Here is a 17383-nt window from a genome sequence, read left to right on the forward strand (position 1 = left end):
AAGTTTGGCAGGGTAGAATGCACTTATTCTATGGTAGCCTATGTATTAACTTAGCACCACAGTATGACACACTTTTCAAACACTAAACTCTAAATATTTGCAAAAATGTTGGACAGGCTTGTTGAAAACCACGTGACAATTTAGCGTTTGTTTTTAAACCAATCATGTGCTACCTACCCCTCACGCCCACGCTTTTCTATCAACTCACATCTTCCATAACCCACCCCCTTGTGTGTCATCGCGCAGTGATGCATTCACTTACTCTAATAAAGTTTTTATTTTTCATTTTAGTTTATCTGATTTATTTGGATGACTTTTACACCATTTGAGACGGATGTCAAATCAACATTTTCGTTTATTGTTTCAGACATAACACGAGGAAAATATGTATTGTACTGCAACTTTATAGTTACTTTATAATTATAGGAATGTCTTCTCCAGCTCTCATATGTCAGATATATTTTTTTAATTATTATCGGAGCTTATGCCGTTTACACTAGCACCTCTAATACAACTGTGGTTGTTTTCTTTAGGACACTTTCAAAGGTGCATGAAGGCATCATAGGTTCACCCGGTGGTGCTGTGATATTGAGAGGTCATACATTTTCAAAATCTAAGATTTCAGCGCAGGTACGTTTTAATGCTGAACTTACTAGTTTTCTAAATTACTTTAAATCACAACCCGACTAAGTTTACGTCTGCTGCTCCGTCTCGATATGTTTCGATATGCTGACTGTGTTAGCACAATTGTAGTAGCATGTAAACCACCCGTCTAGCCAACTGGCCACTTAGCAAAATGTTAGCAAATTATTTGTTGTGATGACAGCGAAGCTCAGAATCTTCATTAACATTGGGACATTTGTTATCGTCTGCATTTACTTGTTGTTGCCTTGTCTGACTATTTCTGTACTTAAATATTTGAGTTTCGGCGGTACCACTGGCTATCTTGCTAGCTTGTTGGCTACATTGCTGTAAAGGGGAACCGGTAGCATGTCGTGACTCCTCCAAGCCCATCTGTCATCATGTGTCCTCCCTTTGCTCTGATCAGTGGCTTTCATTTTAAAATCGTTGCATCTGAAAGCAGTATAACAGCACCCAAATCATGTGTAATGTAGCCTCTCATGCCAGGCTCTTCGTTGAATCCACATACCATGTATAATTGTTCTTGTACGTGGTGGAGGTTTAAAAAATAAAAGTTAATCAATTTGCAGCCTGCAGATTTTACTAGATGTGTACAGTTATGGCAATAATTTTGCTGTGCTTACATAGTGTTGTAGTAATTAATGGTCATAGCATTGTGTAAACGGTAGCTGTACATTCTGCAGGAATGCTACACCCATAATGAATGACAACACATATTTACTGTAATGGTTTGACTTCTCCTGGGTATTTCGACATGAAGAGGATAGAATATTTGTTCATAATCTGTTTCGCAATCAACAGATTACAAAATGTTTAGCCGTTTTTGTACTCACAACAACGTTAAAGTCTTATTACAAGGAAAAATACCACTTGGGCTGACAAATGACAAATTGCTGCCTGGCTTTCGAAAATGATATTGTTGAATATAGATATTAATTATTTGAAAAGATCATTTGTGAAAATCACTGTTGGTGTTGTCTCTAAACTATCTTTTTATTATTGTTATTTTCTTTAACTGACCTATTGAAAATGAATGGATTAATGTTGGCACTACAAACACTGCCCTACATTTTAGACCTTTTATATTTCAGTAGGGTTTTTTCCTTTATCTTGAGCTCACAGCCACAACTGACACAAGCCTCAGCCTGGTCTCTGCTTTGAAAGCTTTACTGCTTTGACATGTAAAAGCAGTAGGTTGATTTTTCTCTCATCACATGAGCACTAACTAGAATTCCCGCCTCTGATTGAAAGAGAGCCAGGATGTCTGGAGAGTTGTCCCTCAGCATAAACATCAAGGAGCCGAGATGGGACCAAGGCACATTCATGGGGCGCGCCAAACACTTCTTCATGGTCACAGACCCCAGGACCGTTCTGCTGTCCTCCGAGACTCTGGAGGAGGCCAGAGTGATTGTGGAGAACTACAGGTGAGGATAGTAGAGTCAGAGTTGTTAATGTAATGGGGACATGACTAGATATGAACCTGACCAGGATGATAATGTGGCTTCTTGTACAATTTTCCCAGAGACTCGAATGGAAAGTATGTCTTTTTGTAATGGGACCAGCGGTCAGTTTATCACATTGTTTTAGATGTATGGGTTAGAAAGTTAGATAGAACAACTCAAGTGCAGGTAGAACCTTTTCTCTTTTCTTTGTTAAAATAACTCTTTCCTCTGCTGTTTTGCTATTTTTTTTTTTCTTTCAGAGCTGGTATTGTAAGGCCCGGCTTGACAGAGGACGAGCTCTGGAGAGCCAAGTACGTTTATGATTCTGCCTTCCACCCCGACACGGGAGAGAAGATGTTTGTGATTGGCCGGATGTCTGCTCAGGTGCCAATGAACATGTCCATCACAGGCTGCATGCTCACCTTCTACAGGTACAGGAGAGGCTCCAATACACCGTTTCCTACTTTCCCAACCGTGCACTCACAAATCATACATGAGCTGCAGCTGAAGAAGCGGATCATAGGACAGTTCGGTGTGATACAGTCTCCGCTCGAATGTAAAGTCAACTGTAATACTGCATACAGCGGTGCATAAAAATAGAAAGTTTAATCCCTGCACAGTGAAAATCCTCTTAAAGAATAATAGTAATGAAATAATGTCACCGTCACTGCTGAACACCGATAAATCACTGTCAATCGCTGCCAACATTTTGCTGATACAGCAGATTGATGAGCGACTGAAATGTCAATAAGTTCTATATGTGATCCAAAATGAAAATTTGCTGATAAACAGTGCTCCATAGATTAATAATCCAGACCCTTTTCAACTGGTTGATAGAGCGTGGGATTATAAAATCTTAAATAAAACTAAATTAGATTCCATCTTTATGCATGAAGCTTTAAGCAGGGTGAAATAATTACCAGATATAATCTGAACTTTTCATGGGAAACTTCAGCTTCATTGTTACAGATTGCGTTTTGTCTGCGTGTTTCTTGCAGTTTTTATTTGTTCATCATTAAACGCATTGAAGCTTTTTTTTTTTTTTATCATCATCCTATCCTTATTTTATCAGGGCTGGTTAAAAACAAACTGCTGCCGTGTTGTTTCTGCATGTTACCACTCGAGGGCATCAAAGTTTGACAGTCGGAATCCAACGCGTGCTGTCGGGTGTGGAGATATTTGCGCACCTATTCAGGTTAAAGAGCCTGAATGGGTTTTTTATTAAGAAGGCTTTCAGGTTACAACTCTTTAAGATGCAGAACTGTACTTCTCAGAAGCTCAGTTGTCATTGGACAAATCACACATAAAATCGAATTATTCAGCACACTGATGAGAATACTTTGCAGGCAGAGACATTTCTTCAGAATAGGTCGCCTTCTTTGTGACATATAGCCAGGCTTTACTGCAGCCATCCTCAGTTGTTGTCGTTTGTTTGTGGCTCCTTTTAATTTTGTTTTCAGCCAAAGAAATGCAGCTTGATGTCAATCCTCATGTAAACTCTTGATTTGCTTGACTCCCACATGTGTCTTAATCTTTGTTTTTATGCATGTGAACTCCTTGGTTGAATGGTCATGTAAGTGATTGTTTATTGGACTCAGTGTTACTGTGGAATAAGCAATGATTGTGCACACATACTGTCAATGTCTAATTTGCTGAAAGTTTTGACTGAAGGCACCTGCCGGGACTTTATCGTACAACTCTCTGATCTATCGGTAGCTACGTTGTCACCGAATTTTTTCACTTCCTCTAACACACCCTTTCTGTTTCCTTGTGCTTGCAGGACTACTCCAGCAGTTATTTTCTGGCAGTGGGTTAACCAGTCGTTCAACGCTGTCGTCAACTACACCAACCGCAGCGGAGACGCCCCCATCACCGTGAAGTAGGGAGGACTTCTCACTTCCCCTCAGCTCTAAGTCATTCCTGTCCTCCCTTCTATAAACTAGTGTTTTTGAGGAGGCTGTGGGAGCTGCTCTCCTCTCCCTCACAGCGGTATTACGTTCCACTGTTAAGCATGTTCGGCCTCATGTCACCATGACCTCATGCGAACATTGGTTGGTTGTTGACTCCCTTCTGGTGTTAGGTCAACCAGTGCTCTCATACTGACCCCATTGTACAAAAAAAAATGCGGACCGTGCTTGCATTTGCTACCGAAATGCTTTGAATGCCTGAGTTTTTGAGGAGCAGAGGGTTCGCCTTTACGTCGTGTAAACGCATGCTTTGGGATCAAGTATGAAATAAGATATGAATGTCATTACGTCATCCTCGGCTTTGGAAATAACTGTTTGGATGTGCTTCTTTGCATTTTCATACGTGACTTTGCACTTAAATCGGTGCTCAACCTTCAAGTGTTTCACTTCAGTATATACTTATACATATATATATATACTATAGTATATGTAATCTAGTATATACTTTTATTAGCCTCAACCTTCATATACTGTCGCATAAGTCAGCTATTTTTTGTGTGTGATGATGCTTAGAAAAGGAAGTAGATGGTTAATGTGTGAAATGTGGTCACTCCATCTGTCTTCTCACAGCCAGCTCGGTGCAGCCTACGTTAGTGCTACCACAGGAGCTGTAGTCACCGCCCTGGGACTCAAGTCTCTAGCTACGGTAATGCCTGCGCTTCACCTGATTAAACGCATACAGACACACTGATCTGGGATGCGATGCCAGATGTCTGAATGTGTCTTTGTTTTCCCGTCTTGGCAGCGCCTCCCCCCAATTGTCAGCCGGTTCGTCCCTTTCGCTGCGGTCGCCGCTGCGAACTGCATCAACATTCCCTTTATGAGACAGAGGTGAGGTCACCAGAATATTGATCAGTCAAGTGGCACGGCTGAAGCCTTTCTGACATGAACTTTTTATTGGTTCCTTCTGCCAGGGAGTTGAAGTGCGGCATTCCTGTGACGGATGAGAATGGAAACCGGTTAGGAGAATCTGCAAATGCTGCCAAACAAGCCATCGTGCAGGTGGTGGTGTCAAGGATCGGCATGGCGGTGCCTGCAATGGGTAATGGCCACCTTGCATCTGATACTCCATACAGTTTTTCGTTGTAGTTTGTAAACTGAGAGGGAGATATCTCACAGGATTTAACGGGCAACAGAAAACCGGTTTTGGTTCGTGTTTGAACATCAGTCCAACAAAATTCTGGCACAAATGCTCGCCTGTTTTGCCACAAACATCCCAACATGTTCCTTCATACGCTGTGCTGTAGCCTTGTCTGCTTACTATATGAAAGCTAAGGTTTATAATATACACCAGTGTCTCTATAGCCACTCAGATAGTCCGCTCCCTCATCGTTAAAACAACACCTGATCATCATCAAGTGTGGTGGCATCTGAGATAAAACATTTTCTCGCCCTGAAGTGTGACATTTTTACTGTGTTACTTCCCTAACTCGTTTTTCTTTTTTCTTCACAGCCATCCCCCCCGTGATAATGAACGCTCTGGAGAAGAGAGCTTTCATGAAGGTAAGCGCCCAGTTTTTCTGGTCAGACTTACTTTGATTGGCAGGCTGAGGAGTCTCGCCACATTACACGGCTGTCTGTGGATTGTTCCTGTAGCTAAACACAACAAACCCCTGATCTGTCTGCCTCATTTCACTGCATCTCTGCCTATATGTTTTTTCCTGGTAGCGGTTCCCAATTCTTAACGCTCCAGTCCAGGTGGGGCTCGTCGGTCTGTGGTAAGCGATTCACTTTTTTTTTTTTTTTTTTTAAATCTCTGAGAACATAATTCATGTATTTAAACCAAGTGTCTAAAACGTCCTTCTGTTTTCAGCCTGGTGTTTGCAACCCCTCTATGCTGCGCCCTTTTCCCTCAGAAAAGGTACCGACAGCCACTTTGAGCTCTCCCAAACATTGTACAAGAAGAGTTCTCTAACAGCATCTCAATAATGCTTAAACACTCTCTCCGCAGCTCCATGAGTGTGAGCGGGCTGGAAGCAGATGTACAGGAGACGATACGACGGATGAGTCCTCACACTACGACAGTCTACTTCAACAAGGGCCTGTAGACGCAGGAAACACATCTCCAAGCATATGCACAAAGAATCAAACACACACACACACACACGGATGCATCGTGGGCACAAATGGGAGGGCAAAACTAAATGTATTTATGCTTTTCTTTCTTTTTTTTTCTTTATTTGACTGTGTAGAGCTGCTCCTGGTCTAAAGGTGGAAAGTTGGGATTATTTTTCAAAAAGAGGATACTTTGAAAAGAGAGATTGCTCGAACAGGGTCTGCTCCCGGGGGAAGAAATTAGTTTTTGATTTGATTTGTTGTTACTGTGTTGTGGTGTGCGGTTTCTGTCTTCCACCGGTTAAAACTACATATTGTTGATGATTACCGATTTGTGTTTGAGTTACTCTTATTTCATGTTGCATTCAGGTCCTGTTAAATCGCACCAGCTTAAAGTAAAGGCTTGTGCTTGTGAGTCGCGTTTGTAATTGCCCCTGACTGTAAATGTTTGGTTTGCCTTGTGTCGTCGCTCTTTAAAGTTTTCTCACTTTTTGGAAATTGTCAGTTAAAAATATTTCACACTAAATATGAGGTTAGAATTGTTACCTTTAATGTTTTTTTTTTCTTTTTACTGTCATTTAGTTACACACACACAATTATAAACAGTCCAGACCTTGGATTAAAGAAAAAGTTCCCATTTTGTTGTACTTCACCTCTTGTCAACCAGTGCAGCTTCTCTTTCTCTTCAGCTCTCCTTTAAGTGTACTTATGTTTGTTCATATTCCTAGACCAGCCAATGAGGTGCTAGGCAAGAATATATTGGGAATTATACAAAAAGCACAGCCCTATAAACCCATACGTAAACAGTACTGAGTATAGTCTTCATCAGCCTACTATTAAAGAACGTCCCGATTGTTTTGGGTGCTTGTTTAGCCGTGGTGTCTATTGGAGAGGATTCTGTTCTCTGCATATTCTGATTAAGAGGAAGAATGCAAAACAGCTGCCGCTATCTGATCTAAAATCCCCCTTAGACTGTGTCCACTTCCACATTTAGATGCCATGACGTTGATTTATTGCCGTTGTCATTTGCAAACTTTGTTACTCAAAGCCCTGTTTGGTTTTTTTTGTTGATCTTGTAAGAGATGCAGGGTTTATATTTCCAGAAGTCAGAGAAGATGTGCAAAACCGCTCAAGCCATTGGTATTTGTTTTGTTTTGGGGTTTTTTTTAGACCAAATTAGAGTAGAAAGTGTTGCATGACAGGATCTGTTTGTTAGCAGGCCGTTGTGTGCACAGTGCTTGTTGTTTGCTTCCTTTGAATTGGACAGTTTGGTTGAGTTTGAGCGGTTCTGAACATAAAGCCACCAAACACGTGGCTGTCCAGGGTAGTTGGCGGTGATGGTGTTCGTGAAGAAGTAGCTCAGTTTATCTTTATTGTGTGAGACATAAGTATATTTTTCTTGGATGTATTTATATATGCAGTATATATGATGTATTGAGCACATCTGCATGGGGGGGGTTTAGTGGATCCAGTAGACACACATATGCACTGGAAAAGAACTGATTTGCTGCAAATGAGTGAGCGCTCCTCATGCTGTATGTTTACTCAGTTCTCAGATTTGAGATGTGCTCCGCTATCTGTACTTATCTGGATACAAAAGATGCAATATATCAGCAAGGATGTGACGTCTGTGTGGTGGGATGTTTTGTATACGAGCAGTTTAGAAAGAATCTATATAGATAGATATATATATATACCCCATCATAAGATTGTTTAGGCCATTTCATTGTTAAACTCATCTAGGTTGTGGAATTTGTGGTGGTACATGTATCTGGAACTGAAGGGACTGCAGCAACTGCACAGACTGAATTAAACAAAGATTATGCAAAAGTGTGAATGGTGCTCTCACTTTTGAAAGAAATCCACCCTCAGCTGCTTGTTCACGCTGTTGATCTTTATATTTCCATGCAAACACTTAATTCTCTCACGCCTCATCCGTGTTAACAGACACTGGCGACTGTTCCGAGTGTTTGAATCGAACTGAAGTTTATGATCACATGCACTGCAGGACGTTGGTTCGCAGTGGGCCTCACGGCTCTATTCCAGCAGGCTCGCAGTGCTGCTGGCTGTTACAGTGTGTTGCATTTGAGAGAACTTCCTCCTGAGGGTGAGGTTGCACTACATAGCCTGTGCTGTGCTGCTGTAGGAGCTTGATGGTGTTGCCATTTATAGATAAATGCGTATGTTGAAGGTTGTCTTTATTGCGTTAATTTTTTTTATGGTCTGGAACTTTTAATCGCCCACGACCAAGAGGCTTCCTTCGTGCTTTTGTTTTTTGCCCTTTGAGCTTCTGCTTGTGGAGTTTCACCGTAGAACTCTAGAACAAAACTGGTGGGTTTGAATCACCTTGCAAACATTTATGCAAATTTCATCTGTTTGTGACCGTGCTGTACCACCACCACACGTCCTGCCCTCAGATCCAGCCAAAGATGTGACAGGCATGAATCGTACGGCGTTGAGAGGAGGAAGTTCGTAGCTTTTAATGTTTTTTGTTTTGTTTGTTTGTTTAAGCTTTAGCATTTGGACCTTTCGCCTGGATTTTCTTGTATTTATAAATCACTAAGAAAGCCGTTCGCACTTGTTAACGACCCTGATTTACGCTTCATTAATGCTCGCTTTTAGTGCTTAAGTCACAAATATAAAGACACACTTTGTCCTTGTTACACTCCATGAATGTTTTGTGGACATGCAGCCTACATGCATGTAGACTCGTCAGTATTGGTGCACAGTTTTGTCCCTCTTGTTTTGTATGGTTTTGAGACGTGTTTCCTTGATGTGAAATGTATTTTACTCAGAGCAATAGAATAAAATGTGTAACAATGTCCGCACCCGTCTGCTTAATGCAGTAATATTAAACATTGTCAATGATCAATGCCTTTGAAATATGTCTGTGCAGCTGTAACACGCTTGAGGAAATTAACTTTGAGAAATTAAAGTGGAGATGCCCAGGAATGACTATGCAGGTCACATCTGGTTTAGGTGTCTTGCAACATCTGCAGGATTGGTGATTTAAACAGAAATCAGCAGAACATACAGAGCTTTATAACGGGTTTGGAACATTTTTGGCTTCAGGTTACAGTCACAATATGTAGAAGAATAGCTGAATAAGCCACTGGGTTGTTAATCAAATTAAAGACACTCACTGTATAGCTAAATGTACATTATTTGCAGCTTGACAGAAATCCAGATCTTGGTCATTCTTGTGGCATTTTTACTCCAAGATGGCCTCAGCTCTGTCACTTCATCCAAACATTTTGGATGCAATTCTGATCAAAAATAAACAAACAAATAAAAAGGGATAACTGATGTTTGTCCTCTGTGGTCGGAATTTAGAAAATGAGGATAATTAATGTAAATTAGGAATGGTATAAAGAAACGGTTGTTTAGCAGCAACAGTTGTTTTATTTCTTTGCATCAGCAACATTTGAGGTTTTCCTGATATGTAAATGACAACAAACACAAGTACAACAGAGATAATTGTGATCAACTCATTTTCATTTATTCATCTGCAGTAAGAATGCACTCGTACCAGCGAAACCTGCTTCAAGCACCAAGAACAAACCCCAGCATGAGGACAGTAGCCGAGCCGGTGTGTGTGTGTTTGGGCATCAAACCTGCTCCTCTCAGCGCTGAGTTTAGAGTCAAGTTTTCATTATCACACACACTCCTGCTTTTCATGACAGAGGATGTTCAGGTGCCTAACCCTAACCAGGAGAGAGAAGTGAAGCTTTTACAGTTACGACATTAAAACGTGGTACCTATAACTAACAGATAAATAGGACATGAAGTCCAGCCCTTAGACTGAAGTAAGTGCCTATCTAAAGGACGGATTTCAGGTGGAAGGATTGTTGAACCTGAATGAATTGCTTTTTAATGCCCGTGTCAAAACGTTACCTTGTGGGTGATGGCAGACCTAAAGAAGAGAAATCATTGTCAAGAGCTGGAATAATGTTGGCCCTGTCCTGCATGTCTCAGCTCAGTTTTCATATCCAACAGCAAAGTGCAAAAGACAGAGTCGTATCGTGATAGTAGACAATGCAAACAAACGGCTTAAAAATGTTGGTGACTTGTTCATTTTTAGCATCGATCGAATGCGGCGTACATTCCCTTTGTCTAACGCCACAAAAATTATTTCGCTGGCACAATTTTCTTAATAGCCTCGAGAACATCTGCCGTCTCCACCATATCGCCGAACTCCTTCTCGCGGTGTTCCAGGAGGATTCCCTGCCGCGCAAAACACGGGTTTCAGTTGCAGGCTCGTTTAAGCAGGCACCGCCAGATCAAATCATTTGGATTGTGGTGAGGTACCTGGTCTCCGGCTCCGATGACGTACACTCCTCCCAGGATGAAGCCCTCGCCGTTCATGTTGCCCTGGTATCCAGATCTCCAAGCCCGCATGAAGTTCTGCCACACCCCGAGACGAATGAAGCCCAACCCGCCCATCTTCCTCTGCAGCGGGCCGTAGAAATGTTTCTACAAACGCGCAATTTAGTTTTACTCAGCAAAACATCTGAACACACTCCTTTTTCCCCAACTGACAGAAAAGTGCTTCATCATTTCACTTCTCTTATCTGAGGTTGGACAAAAAGGTGAAGGAGCAGGGGAGATGGCAGCCATTACCTCCACAGCAAATGCACAGGGGGGTTATTATGACATTTTGGACACTTATTCTGATCTTCACCTTTTCATCGATGTAGATGTCCCCAGCAAAGTGCGGCCTGAAGTCCTGGATCTCTGTGCCGACGTTCTCTTTCACCACAGCGACCAGAGGAACCCCGAGCTCTTCCAGCTGGGGCTTCAGAGAGGACAGCTCGGAGGCCTCCTGCAGTGAGGCAGAGGTAAAGCGTCACGGTGAATCTGAACTGACATGCGCTCAGGTTAAAACGTGACACTTTTCTACCTTAAAGTCAGAATATCACCTCTCTGCACAAGAATCATCCAGGTCGCCGTACGGCCATGACCACAGCGCCGTTCTTCTCCCACAGGCTCTTCGCTTTGATGACCTTGTCATCTGCAGAGAAAGCATGAACAGACTGTCCGCAGCTGGACTCAAACTTGACATTTTAGTGATAAGCTGCACGCGCTCTGTGACTGACATGAGTCCGGTTAAGTGCGCATGATAAAAGTCACAGCCCTTAAAAAGAGGGGGTAAAAAATAACCTGGGACGTCCAGTATAGTACAAAACGTCATTTTATGGCACTTAAGAGTGACGTAACCTGTAATACCAGCAGATTTTTAAAAGCAGCTTTTCCTCAAATGCTATACAAACCCTCATTCACTGCATGTACAAAGCATGCAAACATGCAACCCTAAAGCAACCTACACATGACTGATTCCCTGATTCCACAGCTGATGCAACCCGAGTTTTCTTCTTAGTGGGTTTAGCGGGCTTATTGGTGGATTACATTATTAACCTGCCTCTGAGAGCTGCCTACCTTCAGTGGTGGACTGCAGGTCAGCGTCTTCAAGGTATTCCAGTGATGCATTGGCAGCTTTCGGGAGACACAGATCAGTGTTGGCCAGGAAGATCCCCGCCAGGGCTGCTCCGACAGCTCCCAGACCCAGTGACCACATCCCGATTTCAAGCAGTTCCCCTTCCAATCCGGATCCGGCCGACACTGCAGCACAACAAGGAGAAAGCTTGACGACGGATGCTTGCCACAGCTCCAGTGTAAACATGAGGAAAATTAAAGACTCTTCACCTCAAAAGATACAGATTTCTCTCACAGTGTGTATTCGGAGATGTTGCAAACACAAACTTGCTGACTGAAGTAAAATCTTGCAGCAAAAAAACAAACAAACAAAAAAAAAACAATCATCAAGGACAACTCAGAGACCAACAGGACCCAGCAAGCCCATTACGTGCGAGCAGGGTTTGAGCACGCCGCTTCCTGTCAGCACGGACTGTGACCCTTCTCTAATCGGAGTCTCCCTCATCAGATTAAATACCTCAAATGCAGTCACATTTTGTCTGTGTCTGGTGTGTGCCTTGATGGGGAACTTGGAAGCCAACCAGTGATCGTATCGTCTTTCGTGCTCCATTTTTAGAAAATCTTTCCGTCGTATTGGGCTAATTTTCATCTTCAGTTCTTCAGTTTAGTCTTTTTTGGATTACCCGAATTATAAGAAGATAGTCCATCATATTTTCCCTGAGCCCAATGTTTGTCACTAAATTATTCCAAAAGCTAAAAACACACAGACTCATAAATCAATTGTATCAGTTCAAGGTCATAAAGTTCATTAAGTTTATTCAAAGCTCTTGTCAAAACATGTTGCGGTGGCTGATAGAATAAATCAATGTCAAATTAAGTGATTCATTCTGGCTTTTATAACACTCCCCCCCCCCTTCCCTTCCTTGAAAACTTGGAGTCGTTCCAGGACTCAGTAGATAGAAACTAGGAAATAACTATGCTCAGAACACAAGTGTTTCCACATCAAAGTTCTTTAGGTTGTGAGAGAGGACAGCTGATGCTGTGGGGAGTCAAATATGTCCTTGCCTGAAGTGATCTTGTTTGGATCGGGACTCGCTCTGGCTTTACTTTGGTGAAACAGAGCATTCTGGGCTGCTCGCCACTGGGGTTTGGCTGAAGTGGGGGGCTGGCTGCTCGTGGCAGAGCTCCCCAGAGGGATTGCGGCGCAGCGCAGGTGAAGTCTCCACCTCACAGCTGTCGAACACCTGGACAGAGCCAGCATCCTGGACTGCGGTAAAAGTCTGAGTTTCTCACTACACACACCCTCAAGATTTCACTGGAAAACAAAGAATACAAGGCTCCTCTGAGCAGGTTAACCCTTCCCACTGTGCCATGCCTTCCACGCACAATTAATTAGACGGGTTTAAAAGCAAAGGGCTGCATGACATTACTGTTCATTTATGGAAATGTTACACCTTCCGTTAAACCAGTCAGCCCAGTTTCATTCACAATGAAAAGCCATCACCCTCTCATCAGACAGCAGGAAACACCGTGCCATATCAGAATCAAAAATACACCCAAAGCACCAACCCTCATCTTCGCAATCTCGCAGTGCGAATGCTCTACATCTAAAAATGAACTTCCTATTTTTGCACTCTACGATTTCATGCGTGCGAAAAGCACCAACACATGAATTACACTGGAAAACAAACAAATTAGTCAGATCACAGTATGCGACACACAGAGGGGAACGAAAAACATTCTCTGTCAAAACAACTAAAAGGTAAAAAGAAAACTAAAAGAAAAAATACTAACTTGTCTCCGTTGCCAACTAGTGAAATACAAGTTTTGTTTCTTCAAGTGGTGTCAGACGGTAATTCACTGAGACGCATCTGAGTCTACGCACTTTATATCTCGAAGGAATTGAGGGGGGGGGGATGATACGAGCAGCAGCCAATGGAGGAGCCGACTTTGTCTGCAGAGGCAAACAAATGACCCGTCAACGCCTACGCTGTAACACAAAATGTCACTGGTCTTGCATGATGCTCGAGCACGACACCTGCTTGTAAACACCGAATGCATTTATTCTCTTAATGAAATGCCTCAGCAGTGCGGAGGTAAACAACAACAACGCGGAAGAAGCTGGTGCTGAAAAGGAACGACGCAAACTTACTCAAAAGTGCATGTTTTAAGGCCATTTTACAACTATCTTGAGTTTGATTGCATCCAAAACATTTCCCATGGGGGATTTTGTAGCGTTTAACAGTATTTTAATCAAAAACTTATGTCTGCATTTTGGTGAGAACATGTCTGGAGGTGTACAGAGATTCATCACAGGGTCAGTCCTCCCGGTCCAGGGCTTAGCTCACCCATTGTAATGCTTTGTCTTCAAAAAGATGGTTGAAATTCAAACAACAGCGTACACTTTTAGTCATACTAAAAGGGGGCTTTGACAAGACAGACCTTAAGTGCTGAATATTTAATAAATGCAAAATATGCCTCTTAACCCAAGCCTCCAGTTTTAGACAACTTTCTCCATGTCTGTTTCATTTAGTCCCAATTTGTGAACAATGGAGATTAGCTCATTTTGTTTTACTTTTTGACATTTAGTCTTTTTTTGTGACTTGATTTGGATGGTTTAAACCTAAAAATGCTGCATGTTTTCGGTGACCCACTGCACGTCACCATCATTTTCACACTTGAATCTAGTCGTTTTCACTTTAGCCTTCGTAGTTATGTTATTATCATTATTACACTAATATTGTTAGATTATAACACTTAGAAATGGAGAAATCATAAAACATACCGTCATTTTACTCGAGGATGCTAATATTTTCACAACTCGCTAAAAACTAAGATGTGAAAGAAAACCGAACCGTATTAAACTCATAATGACCTTGATATACATACGTTGTGTAACTTACCTAATTGTCGTAACTAAAAGCGCCTAACTGCGTCTGACATTATTTTTTTGTTGTTGTTGTTGTTTTAGGAGCATGACACTAACCTCCAGGTTAAGATTACTGTGGTGGGTTGGCCGTCAGCCAGACGTTATGGATGGCACGTAGCCAAACAGTCGATGAATTAGCAAAAGCACTCAGATTAGTCCTTGGCCTACTGTGTCTGGATAAGAGCTAGAAAAGCCATCGGATACAGCAGTACATACATTTACTTGTAGACACTTTCCCTGTGACAAAAAGCTTGTTCGTTAGTTTTGTCGTAAGGTAACGCTTACCAAATTCAACGAAGCGAGAAGAAACGCTTGTCCAATCGTTCTCTCAAAAGCTTTCTGCGCAGGCGTACTAAACGATCCAGAGCGCAGGGGAAACTAATCGAACGCGGTGGGTTGAAATCGATGCAGAAACTTGGAAAAGAAAGTGGCACAGCGGGGTAAATCAAGATTCAGAGACAGGTACATAAGGAGATTGGTAATTAGATAGCAAGGCCCCGGGCACAGTGGTGTTGAGCGCTCCAAAAGAGGAAAAGAAGAAAAAAGTAAATAATTTCTGTATATATCACTATATTCATGTGCTCTGTGTTTTTGTAGTGCCTTTGGTGTCATTTAATGCTTTCTTGTCCTGTCTTGTCTTGTTTGTTATTCCTTTGTGTCCCCTTTACAACTCTCTGCACTCAGAGGACCCGTTCTTGTTGTTTTTACATTCCTTTGTGGTCTTTTAAATTTTTGTCTACTTATTGCAGTTACATGTTTTTCTCATTTTTCTCTTTAAGGGTTTTTTGTCCTCTTTGCAGTTGCTTTTGTGTCTCAAAATCTTTGCATGGACACATTTTTGTCATAGCCTCCTCCCTCTGTGAACTTTAACTTTTTCTGTTACATTTTTCAGATGAAGCCCATGGGCGGCCTTTACTCTTTGGGGCCGAGGGGACCTGCACCCAGAATGCTCATTTAGGGATCCACCCGTGGGGAAATATGACGACAAACTCTGTGTCAGCATGACTTTTGCATTGATTTATTGCCAACAGTTAGGCAGTAGTAACAGCTGAGCACTTTAACAGTTTATTCTCCATCTTATCAGGCCCAAATAATCTTTTTGTTTATGTGTTGGATTTGTGTGCCAAAGCATCAGAGCTGTTCTCTCAGCAGAGTTTAGAAACAAATCGTCATTAAGACACACAAAAGATCGTTACACAATCAAGACCAGATGTGCAGACAGTGGATCGATAAACAGTTCAAATAGCACAGGTAAACCACATTGCATAACATAATAACAACTTGTGAATGTTGCTAAAACTGAGTTAATTCATGCTACATGCAGTTGGAATGTAAGTAGTAACTAGTTTGAGCCTATAGTGATGTAGAGAAGTCCCAGCTTAGACCAAAGACATGCATAGATAAGCATGCAAACAACCGATACATGATGCGTAATGTATTTCAGATCTATCTTGCCATGTCTTCTCGCATTTTGCGGGCCGCTCTAAGTACTGCCAGCATATTCACTTTGTCCCCAAATTCCTTTTCACGGTGCTCTAGTAGAATACCCTGAGGGAAAAACACATAATTAGCAAAAACACTCACAGACACTCACAGTTTTTGTTCTGTCATTTACACCTACTACCTGATTTCCTGGCCCAATGACAAAGACCCCTCCCAGGACGAATCCTTCACCTTTCAGGTTCCCCCTGAAGCCCCTCCGGTAGGCCCTCCAGAGATTCTTCCACACACCAATCCGCAGAAACATGGAGAGAAACATCCATCTCTCTTGGGGGCCATAGAATTTTTTCTGAGAGTGATGTAGAACAACTTGATGGCTTAAATTGTTACTGAGCAACTTAAAGTCTTGGTTAAGGGAGTAATTTAACAAAAACAGACCTGCTGATCTACATAGACTTTCCCAGAAAAGTACTTCTTGAAGCTGTCCAGCTCCTTGCCAAGGTTTTCCTTCACCACGGCACAGAGAGGGACTTCAAGGTCCTGCAGCTGGGACTTCAGAGAGGACAGCTCAGCGGCCTCCTGCAGACACAAGCAAAAGGGAGATAACGTCATGCATGAAGTTCGGCTGATCTCATTACACTTAAAGTCACCTCACAACATTACCTCTCTGCATAGTAATCATCCGGGTCGCCGCACAACCATGACCACAGCTCCAGTCATATCCCACAGAGTTTTGGCCCTCTGTTTTTCATGCACTGAAAGAAACCGAAGAACATTATTTAAACAAAATGTCACCGACTCCTCTTCAGAGGGGATGGCTCATAGTAAAGTGAAGAGGTCCCCAACATATCTTCATGATATATGTTATATCTAAAGTTGTGTATTTGACCAGTCATGTTGTATTATTTGAAAATACAACACGTTTTTATATATGTCATGTTCTAAAGCAGCTTCATATTTTCAAGTGCCTGCTTGTGTCTTGTACTCACCACCTCCAGTTGTCTTCAACTCAGTTTTCTCCAGCACTTCTAGGTTGGCCCGTACTGGTTTGGTCTGGAACCAGTCTGTGATGGAGCTGATGAGCTCTGCAATGAACAGGCTCAAAGCCTTCAGGACTGTGGTCACAGTCACCATCGTCCCACACCGGCTTCACAGACCAGCTATAGAGGAAACAGGCACAGCTTTCAGATGTGCCCCTGCGCTACAACTTTTATCCAGATTAAGATGTTTTCTCACTTGTTAAACTGAATCTTTCTGAAAAACAAAAATACACTCTTCCATGTCACCATTTTACTCTTACTCAAAATGCCAGACATGCCCAAATTTACTTATTACTAAAAGGAACATAGAAATCAAACTGACAGGTTTCTAATGGCTTAGCATTTAACTCAACAAAAACTAGGGGGAAAGAAGGTGATACTCACCAGACTGTGACTCTCAGCTAATGTGGTGGAATCTTATGTTTTCAAGCAGCC

The 17383-nt window shown here is 42.1% G+C and overlaps 2 protein-coding genes and 1 pseudogene across 4 annotated transcripts; 1 reads left to right on the top strand and 2 right to left on the bottom strand.

Annotated features, from left to right (window-relative positions):
- Positions 1-557: 557 nt before the first annotated feature.
- Positions 558-6671, top strand: sfxn3 (sideroflexin 3). Its single transcript, XM_072390952.1, has 11 exons — positions 558-630; positions 1894-2066; positions 2345-2515; positions 3865-3963; positions 4622-4697; positions 4797-4882; positions 4966-5093; positions 5505-5554; positions 5720-5769; positions 5865-5912; positions 6003-6671. The coding sequence occupies exons 2-11, from the start codon at positions 1903-1905 to the stop codon at positions 6097-6099; spliced, it is 969 nt and encodes a 322-aa protein (XP_072247053.1). The 5' UTR covers positions 558-630; positions 1894-1902; the 3' UTR covers positions 6100-6671.
- A 2912-nt stretch (positions 6672-9583) lies between these two features.
- Positions 9584-14839, bottom strand: selenou1a (selenoprotein U 1a). 3 transcript variants are annotated; one of them, XM_072390953.1, is made up of 7 exons: positions 13334-13380; positions 12605-12854; positions 11543-11725; positions 11026-11117; positions 10788-10928; positions 10415-10579; positions 9584-10330 (listed from the first exon to the last, which is right to left on the bottom strand). In XM_072390953.1, exons 2-7 carry the CDS (start codon positions 12798-12800, stop codon positions 10235-10237), a joined length of 873 nt encoding a protein of 290 aa, XP_072247054.1. In that variant the 5' UTR covers positions 12801-12854; positions 13334-13380; the 3' UTR covers positions 9584-10234. The 3 variants fall into 3 exon arrangements, with proteins under 3 accessions (XP_072247054.1, XP_072247056.1, XP_072247055.1); XM_072390955.1 differs by lacking the exons at positions 12605-12854; positions 13334-13380 and adding an exon at positions 14754-14839; XM_072390954.1 differs by lacking the exon at positions 12605-12854 and having other exon boundaries at positions 13334-13408.
- A 625-nt stretch (positions 14840-15464) lies between these two features.
- LOC140312593 (peroxiredoxin-like 2A) lies at positions 15465-17383 on the bottom strand (annotated as a pseudogene).

The sequence above is a fragment of the Leuresthes tenuis genome, unplaced genomic scaffold (assembly GCF_036924035.1).
Source record: "Leuresthes tenuis unplaced genomic scaffold, fLeuTen1.0.hap1 SCAF_8, whole genome shotgun sequence".
Classification (NCBI taxonomy): domain Eukaryota; kingdom Metazoa; phylum Chordata; class Actinopteri; order Atheriniformes; family Atherinopsidae; genus Leuresthes; species Leuresthes tenuis.